Source organism: Gouania willdenowi, chromosome 16 (genome assembly GCF_900634775.1).
Source record: "Gouania willdenowi chromosome 16, fGouWil2.1, whole genome shotgun sequence".
In the NCBI taxonomy this organism is placed as follows: domain Eukaryota; kingdom Metazoa; phylum Chordata; class Actinopteri; order Blenniiformes; family Gobiesocidae; genus Gouania; species Gouania willdenowi.
Genome location: NC_041059.1, coordinates 16,331,766 through 16,355,200, shown reverse-complemented (window position 1 = coordinate 16,355,200; position 23,435 = coordinate 16,331,766). Strand labels below are relative to the sequence as shown.

The 23,435-nt window shown below is 37.9% G+C and overlaps 1 protein-coding gene across 3 annotated transcripts in view; it reads right to left on the bottom strand.

Moving 5' to 3' along the window:
- Positions 1–460: 460 nt before the first annotated feature.
- Positions 461–23,435, bottom strand: part of plekhg4b (pleckstrin homology domain containing, family G (with RhoGef domain) member 4B) — a 35,370-nt gene continuing 12,395 nt past the window's right edge. The window contains exons 4-24 of one of the 3 annotated variants that reach the window (XM_028471052.1): positions 20,999–21,199; positions 20,166–20,289; positions 18,679–18,772; positions 18,121–18,207; positions 17,788–17,904; positions 16,552–16,650; positions 16,291–16,433; positions 15,531–15,669; positions 15,310–15,432; positions 15,062–15,226; positions 13,327–14,189; positions 11,676–11,925; positions 10,475–10,564; positions 9,455–9,679; positions 9,109–9,279; positions 8,847–9,024; positions 8,613–8,729; positions 7,427–7,702; positions 2,899–3,140; positions 1,388–1,457; positions 461–790 (exon numbers count right to left, since the gene is read on the bottom strand). In XM_028471052.1, the coding sequence (XP_028326853.1) occupies positions 1,413–1,457; positions 2,899–3,140; positions 7,427–7,702; positions 8,613–8,729; positions 8,847–9,024; positions 9,109–9,279; positions 9,455–9,679; positions 10,475–10,564; positions 11,676–11,925; positions 13,327–14,189; positions 15,062–15,226; positions 15,310–15,432; positions 15,531–15,669; positions 16,291–16,433; positions 16,552–16,650; positions 17,788–17,904; positions 18,121–18,207; positions 18,679–18,772; positions 20,166–20,289; positions 20,999–21,199 (3,749 nt within the window). In that variant the 3' untranslated portion in view covers positions 461–790; positions 1,388–1,412. Of the gene's footprint in view, positions 791–1,387; positions 1,458–2,898; positions 3,141–7,426; positions 7,703–8,612; positions 8,730–8,846; positions 9,025–9,108; positions 9,280–9,454; positions 9,680–10,474; positions 10,565–11,675; positions 11,926–13,326; positions 14,190–15,061; positions 15,227–15,309; positions 15,433–15,530; positions 15,670–16,290; positions 16,434–16,551; positions 16,651–17,787; positions 17,905–18,120; positions 18,208–18,678; positions 18,773–20,165; positions 20,290–20,998; positions 21,200–23,435 lie in introns of those variants that run through there. The other 2 variants (XM_028471053.1, XM_028471054.1) reach the window with 2 other exon arrangements.

Sequence of the window (23,435 nt, the reverse complement as noted above, 5' to 3'; positions counted from 1 at the left end):
GCAGAGCCGTTTCTGGCTATATGTGGACTGTGCAAACGCATACGGCTCCAAAACTGAGTCCTATAGTCTGATTTGAAAAGAATGAAACATACCTGTCTTTATTCTTTATATGCTTGGAAAAAAAATGTAAGATATATAAATAAAATGAACCTATTAAACCTATTATCTATTAAAAGCCGTGATTCGTGTTTTAACTTTTTTTTTTTTTTTTTTTGTTACATTTTCATTTGATTCTCATTTTTTATCACTTACCTTGCTTGACTGTAGCCTGTTTAGTTGGTTTAGCGTAATTAATTTTAGCATATCGTAGACCTTTAATGGAATAGGAATCTCTCTCTCTCTTTTGGTAAACTGGGGGCCCCTAAACAGGGGGCCTCCACAAAACAAGGCTTTGATAAAGAACCAAAGGCTCAAATATTTCAGGCCTGCTGTTCCCATGAAAGACGGATAGAGACAACAATTTTAAAACATTTCATCTTATTTATTCATCTGTACAATTCATGTGCGACTGGCAACATGAGAAACATAACACAAATATTGTCTGAGCATATCTGCATTGATCCTCTACAATATAAACACATAACTACATCATTGCATCATAGATAAAAACAAAAAACAAACAACAAACCAATAACAACAGAACAACCTGTGGCGTACCATGACGGGGCATACACTGTGTGTAACTAATAAATTTACAGTAGCAAATGAAATGTGTAACAGCTGAGCGTTAGTCTTTGCAGTCTTTGTGCTTCAAGATTTTCTTCTGAATCTGCGCTTGAGGAATTCACAGCTGAGAAAAGGTAGAAAAAAAAACATTTTAACCAAGGTGTAACATTCAGTGAACAAAATGTATCAAAAAAAGGGGCAGCTTTAAACACTTTAAAAATATTACATTTATTTAAAATATCAAATTTATAATGTTAAGTATTGGGAAAATTGTAATGAAGTTTTTTTTTTTTTAAATGCAGGTTGAAAATCACCCACAAGTTTGAGTGAAAACAGATGATTTAGAATTGCATCTGTTTAAGATGCAATTCCAAATTTCACAGTTTGAATAAAACACAGAAATGTACTCAAAAGATGGCACATGACCATAAATGCATTTTTTTTTTTTTTTACCTCAAATACAAAAAGTGCAACACAGCATGCAAACCTGGCATCCACGACCATGTTATCCTCAAGAATGGAGTAAATAGACGCAGAAAAAGACGAGGAAGAAAAAAAAAGCAGGTGGAAAACATGGGGGAAAAAAGACAGACCACCAACCCGTCAGGAGTGAGGACAGTTGAACCCATCAGGACCACCGCCATGCAGCACTACATCCCACAAACGCTGAGTATGATTCATGCTGATTAGTAATCAGACTACAGTAACACTGGTTACTTACTGAGCTAAAACCTGTACGCTCTGAGTCAAACCACAGTAGAGATGCCTACCACTAAATGAGAGGCTGAGTTCTGGTAAAAACAAAAAAAAGTAAAATAAATAAATAAATGTTGGGTCAGTTTACCTTTTCAGCCTAAATCCAACAAAGTGTAAAAACAAAACTATTAATCTGATCACACTTAATGAACTTTGAAACCATTAATCCCCCACTAAGCAGAGGTGAAAGTAAATGATTACAAGTACTCGCATTACTGTAATTGAGTAGATGTTATGGATTATTGTACTTTTTTCTTGGGTATATTTCTAAATCAGTCATTTTACTTGTATTTAAGTACATTTTAAAAGAAGTAAAGTCATTTGTTACATTTATATACCCAACCGTTACTGAGTAAATTATTCAAAAGATTGGTACCTTAAACCACAGTCTGTACTGACCTCAGGTCAGCAGTTTATGAAGGCACATTGAACATAATCCATATGTTCTTATCGTACCATTTCTGATCAACGCCCAGTTACTTTCTTGGGTTCAGGTTGTGGTTTCTACCTATTACAGTATGTTGTTCCCCACATGGCATATTTGGCATGGCGCTGTTTTAGAGTTCATAAATGTAGCTATACTTAGAACCTGATTTATTTATTTTTTGAATTTTGAATTGAATTCATTGGTGTTATTTTATTTTAAAAAAAAAAAATTTACATTTTGATTTTTTCTATACAGATGCTCCCATTATGCAAGATTTGGTCTCTTCCTTTTTAAGTTTATACATGGGAACTGTGGCAAGATTTATGACCAAAAATAAACATGGGGGGTGAAAGTATCTAGAAACTTTTACTGTGAGTATTATTTATTTGAGCTACTTTTTACTTGTGCATGAGTAGTTTATGTATGACTTACTTGTACTTGAGTACAATTTCAATGAATTAACAGTACTTGTACTTGAGTAGAATATATCAGTACTCTACACCTCTGCCAGTTAGGCATTTAATGACATTTTATTCATATAATCACAGGATCTACACTTTCAAATAATATTTTTTGAATGAAAGATGGCAAAACTGCTGGTAAGCTATTTGTTATTATTATTATTATTATTATTATTATTATTATTATTATTATTATTATTATTATTATAGCCATTTTGTTCTACTTAATATAAATGTATTTTTATTTGCATATCTGGTCCAAGTCTAAGCTATTACCATAGCACCATATCCACTCACAGGCCAATTCTCACAAGTCCTTTTCATTAACATGGAAGGCAATAGTGTAGTAGATGTAGCAAAAAAATGCATCATCAAAGTTGATGAGTGAAATTGGAAAAATGGACGAGCATGACATTTTCCGTGTGTTTGAAGGAGTTGAATAGTGATGTATGGTACTGACTGAGTCAGCGCTTCTTTAACACTACAGCTTCTAACATTTAGCATTTCCTTTCGTGAGGTGTTGCTTTGCATGATTTCGTCAGTCATACGTCATCATAACATAATTAGAGGTAAAGACCGGAAACTCACTGCTGTGATGAACTTGGCGCCCTTGGCGTGGAGGTCATTATCTTTCTGAAATATGGAGGAGGATGTGATGTCGGAGGGAGGCGTGGAGGAGCAGAGGAAAGAGGAGAGCTCCTCTTCCTCATTGTTGTTGTTGTTGTAGGAGTCCATAACGATGCTGGGATCTCCTGGTACAGTGATGGTGCACAACCCAGACACGCTGTCACTGGAGTTGCACTGGGAGGACGTCTCCGAGCTCTCAGTGACTGTGGGAACAGCACAGAGAGAAGAAGTGAACAGCGAACTAAGAACAAGAACTTATCCTACATGCTTCTAATCAGTTTTTTTGTGTGTGTAAATGTATTTATGAATGTATAACTGCTGGTGGTGATGGTGAGAAGCTTTATGGCAGTGGCTCTTAAACTTTTATGGGTATTTCTCACTTTGAACGAAGGTAATTTCGTTCAAAAAACGTTTAAGAACCACTTTCAAGCCCCGCCTGCGCCAATTGTCCCCCAAAAAATCCTAACAAAGTACACATTTTCAAACTTATTGAACTAACAGCGATTTATCATGTTTCATCATAAATCATAAAAAACAAATGTAAAAGTGCAGTCGTCTAAAATACAGGAAATAACCAAACACTGTAATCTGAGCCAAAAAGCTTAAAAAAAAAAAGAAAAGGAAATTCAGTGCATGTATGAAATGAACTAACAGGGAACAAGTGACATCATGTTTCATAATGCAAGTAACATATTTAGGAAATACATCAAAACTCAAAAACAAAATTAAACTAATCACTTGCATAAAAAAATAAAAAAAACTAATAGGTGTAGGTGTTTAGTTTAGTGTTAATGATCTTTATTGTCAATAAGAAAGGCATTAAAGGTGCAGTCTGCAAATCTTATAAAATTGACTTTTTATCATATTTGCTAAAGCTGTCACTATGTAAGGACAGCTTTACATCAAGCTAGTAATTTGTGTGACTCATTGAGCCCCCCTGCTGCTCCTGCAGCTTTTGGCAGATTGCCAGAATGCACCACGGCCGAGCAAAAAGAACCAATCAGAGCCAGGATTGTGTTTGATGGGCTGTCTGACAGCTGTTGCTCACAGGCCCCGCCCCTTTCCCGGGGCCGTAGCGCCGTCTTTTTTACAGTGTATGGTCTGGAGGAGTAGAAGATGGAATTGGTGACTTTTATGCTTGATTTCCATTATGTCTGATTTGTAATTGTTACACTAGAACTCTGTAGTGCATGTGTTGTTTGTGTGCGCGCAGCAGCCTCCGTTTGGACTGCTGTAAGTGACACTGTGTTGTTGCTGCTGCTGCTGAGGAGGTGTGTGCACATTGAGAGATAGAAGCTTTGCAGTAATATGCTTTTAACAGAGCATGTTATATTACTGTGATGTTGCTGTTAGTCTAACGTTAGCTTGTTAGCATCTCTGAGGGAGGGACTTTGGAAAGTTTGGAGGCAGGGCAAGAGAGCAGCAGGGAGGGAGGGGGAGAGAGGGATCTGAGAGTTGCGGACTGCACCTTTAAATTGAACATCTCCTCCTGTTTGTCGTGCCACACTTGTCATACTTCCATTCCCCACACACTTTGAGTAGCACTGCTTTATGGCAACACAGCTAGAAGGCAGTAGGTTGGTGAAGACTTGTTTGTTTGTTTCTCCCATCGATCAAAAACGGGTTTGCTAGATTTAACCAGTTTGAATAAAAATGAAATTAGGAGTTGTTTGGAGGTTGAATCCCACTTTAAACTGGAATACAGCACACACTGAACAGGAAAATCATGTATAGAATAAGCACAGACACATTAATGTCGAGTAGGTTAAATTGAAAAGCACTATAGCAGCTCCTAGTGGTCGAAGCAAAAATGTCACCGCAGATATATACGATTTATTCACACAAATATGCAACTATTTCCTTTTCTGTTAACATCCTCCATCACAGGGCAAAGACAGACAACCACTCACACTTACATTCACTCCTACAGGCAATCAACCTAACAGTCACGCTTTTGGATGGTGGGAGGAAAAAGTTGAGGAACTCCTTTGACACCAACCTGTCACCGAAAATCTCATTTAAACACCAACTCACTACGATGGATATTTTAGAGATTTTACTGAACCCATAGTACATGTTTTTGCTCTGTAGAAACAGAAGAAAGCAGACACAAACACGAGGAGAACAGACGGTACAAAGGCAACACAGGAAGTTCCCAGTTTAACCCTTTTTCCCACTATTGTCAGATGTTTTGTTTGCAGAATAAAGTCAAATCTTTAAAAAGTTACCAAAACACACTGACAATATAAGCCATAGCAGCAACCCAGTCAGACAGAGCCACATTCTACTTTCTAAAAGCCACATTCTAAAAGCCCTGCAGCTACCAAACACTTACAGAAAGCACCACAGCACAGCCTGACTGACCAACCACCCGCCATCCATTCACATAAGGGAGTATTTATTACTCCATGTATGGAAACAGCAGGATATGCAGCTAAATGATTGCAGTAATGGAGGCAATAAGGAGTGACAGAGGAAAACCAAACACTTCTAAAGAGCACAGATAATGATCTGCTACAGCATAATAGTGTGTGTCACAGGCTCAGCACACTGTTTGTGTAACACTGCTTTCAACAAACTCAATCTGCCACATTTGTGAAGAGATCAGACTAAACACTTTTTTCCTGTTTGTCACGTTGGTAGCTCTGTCACATTGGTCGGTCACATGCTCCTTGCTTTAGAGAACGTCAGTCACGGATATTTGAGATGGATTTGTTTCTATCATCCTGTTTGTCCATGTCACACTGAGCAGGAAATGACATGCTTGACGTTTTAAGGAGGAATTGCAAATTGATGCAGATGCATTAAAATGTAGTATAAGGAAAGGAATAAACGGGTGATAGATCACCTTTATTGTCATAGTGTCAGCACTAGAGGCTTTTTAAAGTGCTTTGTAAATAAAGTTGGATATATGTATTACACAAAAGTGAAAGTAACGGATTACAAGTACTATAATTGAGATGCTTTCATGGGTACTTGTACTTTTTTCACTACTTTATATTTCCAAATCAGTCAAATTTACTTGTACTTAAGTACATTTTAAAAGAAGTAAAGTAATTCATTAGATTTCTACACCCAACCGTTAATGAGCAAATTATTATATATATTTTTTTAAATGATCAACGGACATTGTGACACTAGAGAAAATTGAATTACCAGACAACAATCAAATGCATCACATCATAGCCGACCAACCAGATTAAATGTAATGCACGCTGCCAAAAAAGTACTGAATGTCTTTTTTTTTTTAAAATGAATTCATTGGTGTTATTTTATTTAAAAGTGTAAAAGTTCCAATTGTGCAGCAAAATGTTTACACATGAGATGTTTACTGTATTTGCAAAAAAACTGTGGCATGATTTAATACCAAAAAAAATAGGGGGTGAAAGTACCGTAACTAGTAACTTTTACTTTGACTACTAATTAATTGCGCTACTTTTTACTTGTACTTGAGTATTTTATGTATGACTTACTCGTAGCAATGTAACGATTCACTCAACTCCCGATACGATTCGATTCACGATACTGGGTTCACGATACGATTCTCTCACGATTTTTTCATTTACAAAATGGGACTGTAGCCAAATTTTTTAGAAAATACTGTATTATTTTCCTTATATTTTTCATTGTCAAAAGAATTCCTTGATAAACTATTCAAAACAATGCAATTTAACTAAAAATAAATCTTGAATTAAATAAATAAAGGAATAATACAAATGAAAATGAAGCCTATTAATTTAAATTCTGGTTCTATAATAAACAATGCAAAACTGCATAATAATTCTTTTTCTTTTAAAAGTGCAACTGAAAATGTATTTTGTGCCTTAAAAATTGGACTTTAAAAAAAAAAAAAAACCGTCATTGGACTGATTTACATCATATTTGTTTGGACCAGCAGAGGGCGCTGGTAACCCAGTGGTCGGTTGGCATGCAGATATCTTGCAGTGAAGAAGAGAAGCTATGCTAGCAGACAGAGCTAATAGAAAAACATAACTTTTACAGATATTCAAGTAATATTACAGATATTCTTTCGGTGCTAAAGGGGTAATGAATCAATTATTAACATATTTAAGAGTAGAAGGCAGCCAGAAATAAAGTATTAACAGACTCCGCCCGCCGCCAACACTTCCGGATAGCGCCCTCTGCTGGTTAAAAAAAGTACTGCGATTCAATTGTCAGAAAATCGATATCAACCGTGATACCTATGAATCGATTTTTAACTGCCTTACGATTAATCGTTACATCCCTACTTACTCGTACTTGTACTTGAGTACAATTTTAATCAAGTAACAGTACTTCTACTTGAGGAGGATATATCAGTACTCTTTACACACAGGATTCGAAACGCCGACATTTTGGTTACAAGCCACCACTGCCCTAGTAGTTGCTTGTGATATTCACCTTAGGCCCTGGTGCTGTCTATCTATCAGCCATGATTCTTTGATAGCATGTAGCATAGCATTAAGCAACCAAAGGAAAACAGACTCACTCATGGAGGGCTGGCTGCCGCTGTCCTGCTCCAGCTCGTCTTCCTCGATGCAGTCGTAGGGCCATTGTGCAAAAGACGGGGCGCTGGCGACTGGGTACAGGTGAGGGTGCGAGGAGGGGGAGGAGTAAAGGTGGAGATTAAGGGAGCCGAGCAGAGAGGACGACGACTGGCTGCTGGAGGACGAGGTGCTGCTGTTGGAGATGGTGGAGTGAGGCCGCTTGTAGGAGGCGCAGTGCTCAAAGGAAGGAACCGCGATGGACGCCCTGGTTCTGGCCTCTGTCAGTGATGACAAGGCACAGGAAATAACGACATTCATGTAAAGGATCAACCTTTCATAAAGCATCTTTCACACACACACACACATTAAATTATGAGAAACACCTGAATAATACACCAAGGCTGTGTTCAAAATTGCACACTAACGTACTACATACTAGGTCTGATGTCAAATTGAGTATGTGGTGTGTTCACATTCGATAGTATGAAAAGATTAAGTATGCGAGAAACACCCTGATGTATACTATATTGGGACATTTCCTAAGTGTTGCACGGTGGCACGCTACTGCCCCGATAAGCATTTTGAGCAGAATGTAAAATCGTCCTGGGAAATGCTTCAAGCTAAAAATCAAACATCCCCTTTTCAAAATAAAAGCATTTCTACTTGTTTTCAATTAGTTTTTTTTAACCCTTTTGTAAATAGGGTTCTTGTTTAGAAGTTAACCATAAGTTTTGTCTCCAAAAAGTCGGCATGAAATGTTTAATGATCCAATGACCATATGTTGATAATCTACTTGGTCACTTTCTCGCTTAAAATGTTTTCAAAACTTTCAAATGTGGCGAATCAATGCAGATATTAAGTCTCAGTGTACTTCGGGTTTTTGTCGTTGTAGGTTCGAAATGCACCTTGGCAAACTTCAGTGGGAATAGACATCATCCTAATCCTCCTAACCATACAGTAGACAGTATATACTCATTGAGTTTGTAGACCATTGTGTGTACCATTTCGAACACAGCACAACTGTTGTAAGACAGACATTGGCCTGATTACACTTTAGTTTTTTTAATCTGATTTTTAAGTTTTTAGTAAAAAAAAAAACAAAAAACTTGATGATTCTGAGCAGCTCAACATCCGCAGGTTTAAGGAAGTGACAAAATATATGAATTAAGGTGTAAACTGTAAGCTAACCTGTGCCCTTCATGATGTAGTCAATAGCTCTGTCACTGATGGCTGCATCACTTGGTTTGATGTCCATAAAAGGTTTACTTCCAATCCCCATTGATACCATCTCCTGCATACGTAGCTCTAAGAAACCACCAAATTTGTAAAGATGTAACTCAAATGATCACTGTGAACTGTCTTGAATTGGTAATAATCTTAGAGCAGTTATTATCAGACTTCTTGAAGAGTCTGGACACGCACCTCGGTTTCTCAGAGCTTGTCTCCACAGAATCTTGCCAATGATGGCCGTCCAAACCGCCTTCACCTCAGGAGAACTGGCCTGAAGAATAAACGTGTCCTGTGATTTCCTCCGACGGAACCAGATCTCAAAACGGAGGCCGCTGTCGCCAACATTTTCGGTCATGCCTATCTCTGCGGTCTATCCACAGAAATATCAAGCAGAAAGTCTGTCAAACAAGCAGCCAAAACAAAGCAAAAAAACACTATTTTGATCTAATCTTACTTTGAAGGACTGCTTGTAAATATAAATGTCGTATCCTCCCTCAATTTTCTTGGTCTTACTGAAGAGAATAAGGTCTTCGAACAGAAAGACGTGGCGAAGGTATTTCCTGCGTCCACAGCAGACTATGAATTCATCCTGGCAGCGGAGTTGACCCTGTTCTTTCAGGTTCACCTGGAGAGGAAACAGGACGGCTCACATGCGTCACAGAGAACAATACAGTTCCTGGTGGGACTTTGACCTTAACTTTACTTGCTGTTTTACAAAAACAATAACCGTTATGTGTGAGCTGATGTCTAATAGTAATAACGAGAAGCCTTTGTTGGATAATCTATGTGATATCACTCACATCACAGCCACGGATTGCATCCATTGCCAGGAGGTCGTTTCCATGGCGAAGCTGAAATTTGACCATCTCCTCCGCGGTACGGAGGTCACTCAGCTCCTGCTCCTGGGACTGGCTGCACTCCTTTATTAGGTCTTTAAGCAACAATGCATATTTACTCATTCTCTGAATGGGCTTCAGCAAGTATGATGCCAAGTCCATTTTGTCCCCGAGCTCCATCTGTTTAATCTGAGAGAGAAAGACCAAATGTTACTACTGAGGTCAAGTTAGAAATGATTCATTCTCACTCTTTTCCTTTCTTCTTTGTCACTTTTTTTTTTTACACTTTATGAAAAAAACATGTCATACAAGCTGCTTTACAGTATCAGCAACAACCATAGAAAAGCACTGGAGCACAACAAACAAAAAAAAGGTCAATTTAATTATACTATACAAAAGCAAGAAACAATCCAAAACATGCTCTTTGAAAGAGAAAGGGGTTATCAATTAAGAAGAAAGTTAAATTTAAAGATTTCAAGTGTTTGAACAACATTGAAAAGTTTTTGTATGTCAATTTGTGGAGAAAAAAAATATGGAACAGAATGAGTGTGGAGCTCAAGTTTAAAAACAGGCATAAAGAAATGATTTTCACAACTTATAACAATGAAGAGAGGCTTTACTAATCGCCAGATGTTGTTTTTTTTGTTGTTGACGTTGTTAGCTATAGACTATTTGTGAATATGTAAATTGTTTGTATAATGATAAATGGGTAATTAATTGTATTATTAGTTGTAGCAAAATCGTTTGTAGGGTTTGTAGATCAAATCAATGGTCTATTCTGTTTTTTATTATTTGCTTTTTAAACTATTGTTCTGTTATCATTTCAAATGTTTGAAATAAAGACATCAATCAATTGTTTTTCAATCTATTCATTTGTTTTCTATGGTTTGTGATGTATTTAGACTTGTTTATAGCGCTGCGTTTTAAACAATTTCTGTATCTGAAATGAGCAAGCGTGTGAAAGAAAAGCGTTGCCCAACACACCTTGAAGAATTCGTTCCCGTGGCTGCTCAGAAGAGTGTCAGACTGAGGCTTGTTCTTGCTGTATAGTGCGTACATACCAAACTGATCCTCCTGCACACAACATTAGGACGTTACAACATCATGCTAAACATTCAGTGTGCTTGAGTCTAGAAGATCACAAAAGTAGTTGTTTAGATTGCTGCTGAAAGGTAACTTATCAACATGGCTTTTCAAATGATTGTGAAACCATGTGATTGTGAAACCATGACTCCCAGTAAACACCAACTGGTGGCCTGTCTGGATCTGACCAGCCAGAGATTTCAACCTGCTCTCCCCAAATAATAGTGAACGCAAACATGATGCCTTAAACCTCGCTATTCGAGTAAGAGACGCAACAGTAACAAAAGCTGAAATAGACATGAATTTGGATGGAAAGTTTACACATAGAAAGTTTACAAAATAAGGGTGTGAGAAAAAATGTGATTCCGCGTTATATCGCGATGTTTGACCGCACGATCATCGTATCGATCCAAAAAATGTTTTTTATAAAGAAAAAAACATTTAATTGCACTAACATGTGCATAGCACGTAAACGCCTGGTCCCTACGTGTCAGTGAACCATGTAAGACCGTGTTAAACTACCTCACTCCTCACTGCATTTTAGCACTTTATTTTCAAAAAAAAATACTGGACACTTTTATAGATGTATGTGTTTTTTTCAAATAATTTAAGAACTTAACAGAATCAGAATCTGTTGTAGAGGCAAAGGTTAAACGTTTTTGAAAAATGTAATTTAACAGTTTGATACAGTTACCATTGTTTCCATTTACTTGCTTTTGCAAGTTTAAAAAAAATAAAATACATTGTATTTAATACCATTTTGTACTTGTAAAGAAGAAATCTTACATTTTTGATATCACACTATATCGTGATGTATATCATATTGCTCAGTGCCAGAATATATAATATCGTATAATCAGATTCATGAAAATGTATGCCCCCATTACATAATGTATTTTACACAATATTTGGACCGCCATGTGTTTGCAAGGAACATTCTGGCCCTTGGTCAAATGTAGTTGATAACCACTGATATACAGCAAGGCAATTTTAAAAAAGCACATATATTTTGACACGTTAGAGCATTAAGTGTAGACTGGAGCACATTGGCGCTGTTCTCCCTGATGAAAGTAAGGATTGTGCTGGTTCTGCCTGGACTCACATGCTGGAGAAAGCAGCTGCTGATGGAGAGTGGTGAGTGAGCGCACGCCTCCAGCTCCTTTAGGAAGTAGTGGCTGTGGAAGTCGGAGAGTTTCTCGACGTTCCCAAAAAGGATGCTGCGCTTCCCCCGCAAGTCCTGAGGCAGATCCAGGCGCTCCATCTCAGGAAAGTAATGTTCGATGATATAGCTGAGCGAGCGGACATACTCTCGCTCTGTGGAGATCATTTCATCCATGATGTGTTGAACTTTACTGGTAAGCGAAGAGAGAGATAAACGGGTGTTTATGATTAACATTGGTTGTAGGAATAATACTCAAGACAAGCATTAGCTGGAAGTCGTAACATTCTATATAGTGTTCTGTCATCAACATCCCCCACCAGATTGGTTTTCATAACTCACAACCTTTTCCTAAATGTCTAAAATCTAAGAACTTAGATGTATACATAAGAAAATATTATCACATCAGAATATAAAATTACTAACTGTCTTCAATGGTTTCTAAGAAAAGCTGTTCCCTTTGAAGATACCTCGAACATAGTAAAGAACAACAAAACAAGGACAATAATTCTGGAAAAATATTTGCGCATTTCTCATTTTCGAACTCCATCAAGGCATTGATACCCTGAAGCCACACACTAAATTTGCTTATCCTATCTTAAACGGTTTCTCAAGAAAGCTGTCAGAGTAAAAAAAATGGAACAAAAGCAATAACTCTGGAAAAAATAATTGCGGGCTTCTCATTTTCAAACTCCATCAAGGTATTGAGACCCTGAAGCCCCACAACGAATTTGGTTATCCTATCTCAAAAGGTTTCTGAGAAAAGCTTTCCCTTTAACTCAAACGTAAATGTACCTTGTAACCTTGATGTAAAGATGCTATTTTTATTCGTTACTCTTTAGTGAAGCTCTTTGTGTAGCCTTCTGTTTCGTATTAAAACATCATTCTGATTCATTTACTGATTGATCAATCTTCTGTGATCAGCTCAAAACGTTTTGAATGTTTAGCCTGGTGGATTAGACCTCAAGCTAGTTTAAGCACAAAAGTATTTTTATAAAAAAAAGTTAGCATACTTTTCAGCTTTTCACAAAAATGAACACTGTTAGAGACAGTGTTAGTTTTGTTAACTGAAGATTTTTGTGATGTTTTCGTTGACTATAGCATATTTAAGTGACACTAACAAAACTATGACTTTTTTTTAAAAAATACATGTGAGCAAAAACTATATATATATATATATATATATATATATATATATATATAAAAATAATAATAATGTTTTTGTTAACTAATCAAAACTAAACTATAATGTTCACATGGGATGAAATCCAATCAGAAATACTTTTGTTGCGTGGAAGGCGGGACAAGCAGGTGAGTGATCCAATAGGAAGTAAGTTGATTGTGTTTGCTGATGTAAGATGGCTCATATGGTCTTACACATTGATCACAGCAAATCTGTCTGTGTATTTACAAACATTTATAGTATACCATCACATATCAGGTTGATCAATGATAGATATAGAAAAAAAGTGTTCTGCAGTATGTAGGTATAATTTACTCCCTGGGACAGATTTACATTGTGACGTTGTAGCATAAAGCAGGGACCGAAGATGAACGATTGAATTCATGATTTGCCTTTTCTCATCCCGTATACCTGCTCTGCTTTTTCCCATCGGCATCAGTGCGTCTGTTGTGGGTCCTGGAGGGCGTGGACATGCTTCGGCTGCGTCCTAACGCAGGGCTCGTCATATCCTGTCTCTGCAGCTTTTTCTCTGCAGACACATTATTCGCCACCTCCAAACCCTTTATGTAGACTCCCGTGTAGCCATGAATGTGGCTGAGATCTGAGTGGCCGTTGTCTCGTGGGGTCAGTTCGTAGCTCATGGTCTTCTTCATGATCTTTTTCATTGGCTGTTTGCGGAGGCGTGAGGCTCCGGAGTAGATGGGCTCAGAGTGACAGGAGATGGTGGAGTCGATGGTGCAGTCACTGTCTGTATCATCAAAATTGGATGGACTGTGTCTGAGCATGCTCTCTGTTTCAGCACGGAAGATAAAGTTTGATGATGAAGAGACTGAAAGGCTCTTGGTGAGAAGTCCGGCTGAGGAGTCCTTGTCCTCAAAGGGTAACGATGCATTAACAGTCGGCATACACACGCCCCCATTAGCTTCAGGCTGCTCTGTGGTGATGATGGGACATTCTGTGGCCTTTAAAGCCTCGGCTGTGTCCACAGTTGTGGAGCTTGAGGAAGCCAACATGGCTCGAGCTAAAGTGCTTTCCAGTTGCTGTTTGGTTTGCTGACATTTGTGCCACACAGTGTTCCACTGCTGCAGCTGCTGAGGACTCTCCAGTGAAAGCACCATGTCATTTAACGTTCTGAAATTCTCCATTGAGAACTTGGAAGCCTCGTTGCAGTAATCTTGCAAGACCTGCACCACAGACGGTGAGAACTTCACCTCTGAGCTGTCCAGGCTCAACTGATGAAAGAACTCCTGACAATGGTCCATCCACTGATTTGCCTGGATGTGACAGAGACATTTCATTACTGATCTTATAATTAGATTCTCTTTGAGCAGTTACTAGGGATGTAACGATTAATCGTAAGGCAGTTAAAAATCGATTCATAAGTACCACGGTTCACATCGATGCTCTGAAAATTGAATCGCAGTACTTTTTTTAAACAGCAGAGGGCGCTATATATATTAATCCTGCCAGAAGTGGACGTGACGGGCGGAATCTGCTACTATTTTCTTTCTTGCCGCCATTTACTGTTAAACATGCTCATAAATGATTCTTTACTCCTTTAGCACCGAAAGAATATTTGTAAAATTACGTGACTATCTGTAAAAGTCACGTTTTTCGATTAGCTCTGTCTGCTAGCATAGCTTCTCTTCTTCACTGGTGGAATAACTGCATGCCAACCGACCTCTGGGTTACCAGCGCCCTCTGCTGGTCTAAACAAATATCTGAAGTAAATGCAGTAAAATTGTTAAGGCACAAAATACAATTTCAGTTGCACTTTTAAAAAGAAAAAGAACTATTATGCAGTTTTGAATTGTTTACTATAGAACCAGAATTTAAATTAATAGGTTCCTTCTTCATTTGTATTATTCCTTTATGTATTTCATTCAAGATTTATTTTTAGTTAAATTGCATCATTTTGCATAGTTTATCAAGGGATTCTTTTGACAATGAAAAATAAAAGGAAAATAGTATAGTATTTTCCCCAAAAAAATAAAGGAATATTTTTCAGTCATTTGTCAACATTCCCATTTTGTAAAATAAATCGTGAGAAAATCGTATCGTGAACCCAGTATCGTGAATCGAATCGTATCGGGAGTTGAGTGAATCGTTATATCCCTAGCAGTTACAAGAAGCAAATTTCACTTACTGAGTCGTAAAACTCATACAGGTTAGTTAGGATCTCTAGCTTAGTTTTACGCTCCTCGACTCGACCCAACGTGGATCCCAGATGTTGTTTAAAGTCAAGCAAAACTGAGCCTGGAAGAGACTCTGGAGACTGTTTCACAAGCTGTAGGCCGAGCCTCTGCTGTTGCTGTAAATAAAGAAATAAAACCATAGTCAACTCTGTCGAACAACATAAATATAATCAAATATACAGCGATCAGAGGTCATTACCACTGACTCCTGCAGAAACTGTTCCAGACTCTCTTTCATTTCTTTTATTTTTTCCATCGACAGAGTTAGAGAATCTAACGGTGTCAGCTGTTTCTCTCCTGCTACAGTGAACCAGAGTTTAATCTGAAAACAAAACAAGATTTATTTTAAAGCAAAATAAGATTTATTTCGAAAATGTGCATTTGTGCCGATGTAATGACGAAGATGACACACAACGCCACCTGCTGTGTTTGCTCCTCGAACTTGCGGACCTCCAAAATACTTTCTAACTCCTTCTGTGATTTGTTGGATAAAATCACCAGCTTATGGACCTCCTCGTCCACTTGGTTGTACAGTGCATTCAACATGTCCACAGCATCCCTGCAAAAAAAAAAAAAAAAAAAGACAATATGTCATAGAACATTTTCCCAGAATCAAATCCTAACGAGTGCATGAATACTGAATAGTGTGGCAGCCATCACCAGCTGGTGACCCGGGGGCCACATGTGGCCCTCGCTCTAATTTTGTGCGGCCCCGAAAGTAAACGCACAAATTGACACACACAAAATGTCAAAAAACACAAAATTAGAGAAAAATATACAAAATAACGGAAACATTTATGGAATGACAACAAATATTTACAAAACTGACTCCAAAGTCACAAAATGACAACAAAAACACACAAAATACACAACAAAAAACACACAAAATTAGAAAAATAAACAAAACGACCAGAAAATAAAGCAAATGAGATTACAAATACACAAACAACCACAAAATAACACAAATGACATTACAAACACACAATACAAAATCAAAAATACAATGATAGTAATTTATACAAACACTCAAAATGACTCCAAAAATACACAAAACCCTTTGTTCTTTCCTGTATTAATGCTGTCATTATTCCAAATACTGACATGAATGTTGATAATGTCGGATCAGACAACCACATGTGTTTGGCCCTCCCTGTCATATTATTTGCCCACCTGAGCTTACCTGTAGTTCTCATTCTCACAGAGCTCTTCTTTTCTGATGCGTGCGAGGACTGTCCCTCCCTCCAAACGTAGTCGGTTCAACCGTGTGTCATCTAGGACGCTCTTCATGAGATGTTTCTGCTGTTCCATCACCTCAGACACTTCCTGGATAAAAACACAGATCACAATAAATGAAGACAAATGCACCAATGACGTCGGCAGGACTGAATTAGATCACTTAATCAATTATGGAGTGGATGTATTTATGTGACGCTGAAATAACCTGAGAAGTCTGCAGATTACTGTAGGCGCTCAGAGTGCTGATGGACTCGTGAAGAGAAGCGATGGCTGCACTACAGTTGGTCGCAAATGGTTCAATTTTCTGTAAAATAAGAGGACAAAAATGTGTTCATACACAGCAGGTGGACACATAAAGGTGATCAAAATATTTACACCTCACTTTAGCTTCATGTAAATTAAGTTTAAGTCAAGTCATGGCTTCCCCACCCACATCCAGGTACATGGGGGATGTGGGGGAAGCCGCAACTCCGAGAAGGTAAACAAAGAGTTAACAGCGATGAGTAAAGTGGCAAGAAAAGAGCGAAAAGTGACTAAAATGGGCCAAAAGCAGTCGAGTGGCAAAAAAAATGACAAAAGAGAGGAAACAGGTGGTGTGTAATGGCAAAAAGTAGCTTAAATTAGCAAAATGTGGAAAACAATAGTGAAAAAGGGCAAACGTGGAACAAAAAAAGGCAAAGATGTAGGGAAAAAAGGAAACAAGTGTTATTTATTGGGCAAAGGGTAGCTTATTTGGATGAAAAGTGGCAAAAAATGGTTAAAGAATCGAGAAAAAATTGGATAAGTGTCAAAAAGAACTTGCATAAATTGACAAAAAATAGGAAAAAGGGACATTTATTGGCAAAAGGAAGTCAAAATCTGTAAAAACAAAAAAGTGTCACATTTTTGGGAAAAGGGGCAAAAATGGGACAAAGGATGTTGCAAAATGGCCAAAGAAAAAGGTAAAAAGACGTTAAAAAGTTTCCCCCTTTTAAGGTTTTCTGGAGGAATAATAATTAAAATTAAGACAAAGAGCCACATGTCGAGTATCACTCACTTAATAACAGAAACTTCAGAATCAGTATCAGAATCAGAAAGGATTTTATTTGCCAGGTACAGTTTAGAACAGTACAAGGATTTTAACTTGGTAGTTGCAGCAAAAAGAACACACATCAACACACCGCGGCTGCCATTTTTGGTGCTATCATGTTTAGATGAGAAGTGGGATAGAGCAGGAGGAGAGAGGGGGGGTAAGGGGAAAAGGGCAGGTTATAGACTGAATTCCCTATGGGGAGTACAGTTTAACACTAGGAAAAAAACCACCTCGGCAAAAGACAGAAGACAGCAAAAAATCATGGTTTCAGTAAGTTAATTTAGTAAACTAAATTGGGAGTTGACGGTTGCCCTACCCTTAGAACACCATCACTTTTCAACTCGCTGCTCCACCCCTGCCCACACCCACCTGTCTAAAATGCACCCAGTGGTTGTGGTCGTAGTGGAAGGTACCCTCCAGGTCTCGTGTGAGCTGGGTTTGGTCGATGTGCTTCAGTAGGGCTTTTAGCGATGACAGCGACTCCGTCTGCGAGAAGGAAATAGCAAACAAATGTGGGCCTCCTGTCTTAGTTTAAAGCGTCAGTGACTCCGACCGCCCACAGGATACCTGCGCACTCCCGAGGGTGGTTGTGATGAAATAAGTGGGACGGTAAATTTAAATCCCTGAACAAATCGTTTGAAGTCACATATTTTTGTCTCGTCACAGATTGTGTAAATGCTGTGTCTTTATGTGTTTCATTACCTGGACGTTAACATCTCTTTCAGTCTTTGCTGCTGCTTCCTTGTCCACCAGAAACAGAACTGAGTAAAGTGCATTTGGTGCTAAAGCCTGAAAAAACAAAAAAAAGAAGAAGATGAAAACACATTTTTATTGTCTGACGCAAACAATATCCATTCCCGACAGTTAGAATCTACATTGAGAATGAATGTACTATTAGCTATCAAAGTACTTTTCTTATGTCAGCAAGAACTCATTGTCAAAACATGATGATATATCCGTAGCACACTCCCAGTGTGCGGTTTAAAACAGACAAGTTTGGACAAAGCTCTTCACGGAGGCCCTGGGGCCAGACTTTTTCAGAAACATGTCGTCAAAAACACAGCGACCACAACCTTCAGGTGCCTCTTAAAACTATACAAACTGTGCCAGAGACTGGAGAGTGGTGACACGCTAACAAAAAGTGTAAGGAGTGATATCATTATATCCTCCACACATTTCATTACAGGTCCCAGCAATTAGGGAGGGCTTGAAATCTATGTGGGCATGTTAGTAATTACATATTTTCCACTACGAGCTCACCTGAAGTTCAGACAGAGACGACAACAGGGCTGGAACAGATGGCTGCTTTCTGCTGTCTATTATAACTGTTAAACCTTGGTCACGCCTTTCTTTCCTAAAACCAGAGCATTAGGGTTAATACGTCTTGGTCAAACAACCGATTGTTTGCAACACCGTAGAAATTTGTAAACTTCATAATAAATGAGAAAAACACATTTGGGAACTGTGTAAACAACATGATACTTTAAAAAGTACCGGTAATTCCTTTGTTATTTCAGTGAATAATCGTAAGCAATTGGGAGTCCACTTTAACACACAAAACATACATGTATGCATTCTTATTGTGAGGACTGTACAGCTCGTTTATATATAGCAATCAGTTAGAGAAGGGAAGTAAGGGTTTATTTCAAGAAAACTTTTATTCCTACAGACAATTGAATATGCCTCTATTTATCATTATTTCACCAGCGTTTATATCTATCTATCTATCTATCTATCTATCTATCTATCTATCTATCTATCTATCTATCTATCTATCTATTAATTTGTCTCTTAGCAGGATTAAATCAAAAGTACTTTTTGTAGTAATTTTTTTAACCAAAGATAGATCTTACACCATGGAAGATGAAGATGGAAGAGGGGATCTGGATCAATACACTGATTCTGGATCATTTTCAAAAAATGAGAAATCCTATTTCTCATCATTGGGGACATTTTAAGAAGTAATATCTTGGTTCATAATTGACTAATCTTTATGAAATTTGACTCATTGCACTTTATCGTGATTTCTTTAAAAAAAAAAGTGAGGGTGCCCTTACATCTGGATCTGTATGGTTATTAATGGGAATAGATTTCTCCTCCAAGCCTTTAAAGTGTGAATGATCATAGTACCATGATCAGGATTATTGATCCAGATATATCTGGTAAAGAGGATATTTGGTGTTTAGCAGCGGTTTGCACTCTCTGAGGGCTCTTGTTCTAAATGTAAAACTATCTGTACTTCTTTTCAGAGCCACACTCATAATATGTTGTAACTGGTGAGGGCACAAACATGTGATGTCATAAGTGATGTACAAACATATGACTTAAGGCTATGTCTGCACACCATTTATTACGTAAGACATAAGATGGAGCCTTGTCAGCTGTTTTACTGAGGGATAAAGATGTTCACAACACTGCACCTTTTACTTTGTAAGGTTAAGAAGATTAAAAATGACTTTTTTAAGGTAGAATAAAGAGAATAAAACAATGTCCACCGGCAGTTTGTGCCATCTTTTTGTGCATTGTATGTGTTCAGTTCATGTACGTGGTTAAAAAGCTAAGGAACAGACAGTTGTGCAACACAGATAAAATCCACAAATAATAGATATGAATACATTGAAATAGATCCAACCAAAGGCTTAAGCCGGATATGATTCACTGTAGCCATACAAAGATCAGCTCTAGTTAGCTATTGTAGATTACAATCGCACCAAATAAATGATTTTGCCATAGTTTGAGTGACTCACCGCAGAGTGGAGCAGTAGTAACCCAGTAAGCAGGTAACGTCGTGGGCTGTGCAGGTCTCACCTGTCCACACAGAAGCTCTGGTGCACACCTGGAGAACTGCTCTCCCACTGCGATCTCTGTTTCCTAAGGAAGAGAGGGCAGATATGAGTCATATGTCTGCAGCATTAACAACATGCAGCTGTTCTCATATACTCTCACAATGAAATATGAAGCACATATTTGCCTTAAGAAATTATCCAGAACATTTTAAGGACAACACACTATGTTGGACACAATTAAAAGAACTCAAATATTAAAAAAAATCTGAATATTTCATGAATTTGGCATTCATCATTGACGTATTCACTAATAATTTAAACGTATCTATGAAGAATCACACAGTTTTGCAACTTATGTCAGTGATTTCTTTTTTGAAAAAAAAAATGAACCTTAGGTTTCGTGAAAATTTAGTCATCAGGACTATTTCAATTATAGTCTATTTCTAGTTCACTAAAGGACATTAAGATTTTAGTCGACTAAACCTGATATTGGATGATATCAATGTTTTCAAATACACAGACAGATTTGATGTGATCACTGTATATGATTAAATGATCACGTGAGTTATGATTGGATTTTGTTCCATGTGACTCTCATTTTTAGTAGTCGACAAAAATATAAATATAAAAATATATTTTGATATAGTTTTTGTATTTTTTTAATTAGTCATAGTCTAGTTATTGTCACTTTAAAAAAAAATGTAGCCGACAAATGTTTAGACGTAAATTTGAGTCAACAAAATGACCACTGATTTGTAACAACAGTGTTCTATGTGGCCTCCATTGTCCCTCACCTGGTAGAATGACGGCGCCTGATGTGAGCAGCTCCTGATTGACGTCACAGATCAGTTTGGGAAAGACTGGATTACTGTTTAGACTCAAACTGGGAGCTGAGGACACTCTGACACCTGTGCCGTTGGCAGCTTTGGGACTGTAGGACTCCTCGCTACTTCTGTGGCGCCTGCTCTCACTGATGATGATGTCATCACGCTGTCCTGTCAATGTGAACATGAAAGTGAATAGTGAGAGGATGCCTTCAGCTGGTGAAAAATACATGTAATTAGTAAAAATTAGACACCTTTCTTTCCACTTTATGTCTATTATTACCTGTGTGCAGCATCTCAAAAAACAAAGTGTGTTGTTGTGGATGAGTGAGTTAACATTGAGTCATGATGAGACCAGATGTTTAGTCAGCCTGAATCATGTGTAATTCTGTTCTTGGGAATGGGGAAATCTAACGTGTATAAATCAGTTCAAATACATTGGAAAGAAAGTGAAATCATAATGACAATGATAAAACAAAAGTAATTGTGATGTAAAGAGTTACTGTAGAGGCTGGACTGTCTTTGGCCACTTTGGTCTCAAAGCATTAAATTCAATAAATCTTAAAGTAGACCATGAACTTTTAAGGCTTGATTTTACTTGATCATTAGGCAAGACAAGGCAAATGTATTTGTATAGTGCATTTCATACACAAGGCCATTTAAACACCAGCAGCAGAACTTTAAAGTCTATTGTGAGGCTGACTGGGAGCCAGTGTAAAGTGCTCTGACCTCTTAGTTCTGGTTAAGACCCGAGCTGCAGCGTTCTGAAGCTGTTTGATGCTCTTTAGGGGGATTCCTGTCAGAAGACCATTACAATAGTCCAGTCTGCTGGAGATAAAACCATGGAGCAACTTCTCCTGATCTTTCTGAGTCATTAAACCTTTCACTCTGGAGATGTTCTTAAAGGTGGTAGAAGTTGTTTTTATGATTGATTTGATCTGAATGCTGAATGTCAGATCTGAGTCAATCAGAACACCATGGTTTGGGCACACGACACCTCTATGGGACCATCGTCATCTAGGTTCACGGATAAATATAGTTGCGTACCAGTGACGTGCAGTCATTGTAGACAGGGTAGGCAGTGCCTACCCAAGGGTGAATTGATATTTTGATTATTTGTTTTAATTATAATATAATTATAAATTATTTAATTTTCAATTTCTGACAGCCTACAGTACCTATAAGTTTGAAAGTATCAGCATTTTGTGCTTTTCATAGCGCAAATCGCTAAACATCGCTATTTCCTAACCGCTGTAAGGCAGGAGGAGGACACATCACTTCTCAAAAGCACATTGCTGCTCTGACTCTGTTTTCATAGCATGTTTTTATGTGTTTTGCGCATGCACAGTCAGTTCCCCAAGATGACAACCATTTACGTAAAAAGGAAGATCGCTACGCTGCCTTTGGACATAACCGCGCTATGCTAAATGCTATACATACGTTCACATTAGTGAATTGATATCACATGACCGCTGCTACGTTCCTCGCTAGTGGGCGGGATAACGCTACAGGAAGGATGACAGCGCTAGAAACGATAAAGAAACTTTTTTTTGAGGAAAAACGACAGCTTATAAAAGATGGGAGACCAACACCTGAGCTACCAGACCTTCAGCAAAGGTAAGGTCAGAACATTGTTCGTGTTTTCTACAGTGAATGGAACAAAAGGAATGATTGGCTTTGTGGATGCGTTGTTGCGTATCATCTGCATAGCTCTGTAGAATTTGTCCTGATGGAAGCATATATTGGCTGAACTGAAGGATTCACAATTTGTCTATTTTTAAACTGATAGTTTATGATGATCATTAATTCATCTTACATCTAGGGATGTCCCGATACAACTTTTTCACTTCCGATATTGCAGCCTTGCGTGTTAACCGTTAACAATATCGATCATACTTTTATTACTTATTTTGTAGTGTGGAATGTTAGAAAAGGCTTAATCAAGTGATGTTACTTAAAGAGAAAACAATATAGTCAGCAACAGTAGGTATGACAAAACCTGACCCATTTATTATTAACCAATTGGTTACATACATTTCAACCTTTAACATGATATCTACAGTATTCTACAATTGAATAAATATAATATAATACATATCAGAGATTTTAGATGCAGTCTGATGAAAAAATTATATTTGTTTTCTGGCTGATATCGGACCGATAGCCGATATCAATATCGGATCGGGACGCCCCTACTTACATCCACAATCCAGGCTTTGATATTGTATTTCTGTGAGGCCAGGAGAGAGCAGAGGGACTTAAGTACAGGAATCAAGAGGCAAGCAGCAGGTTAAGTAAGGTTATTGGGCTAATTGTGAAGTCAAAGTTCCTGTTTTCCTTCCACAGCAATGGAGGTAAATGTATGTGTCTATTATATCTGCTGGTGGCTATGCAATGGTGTTTGTTT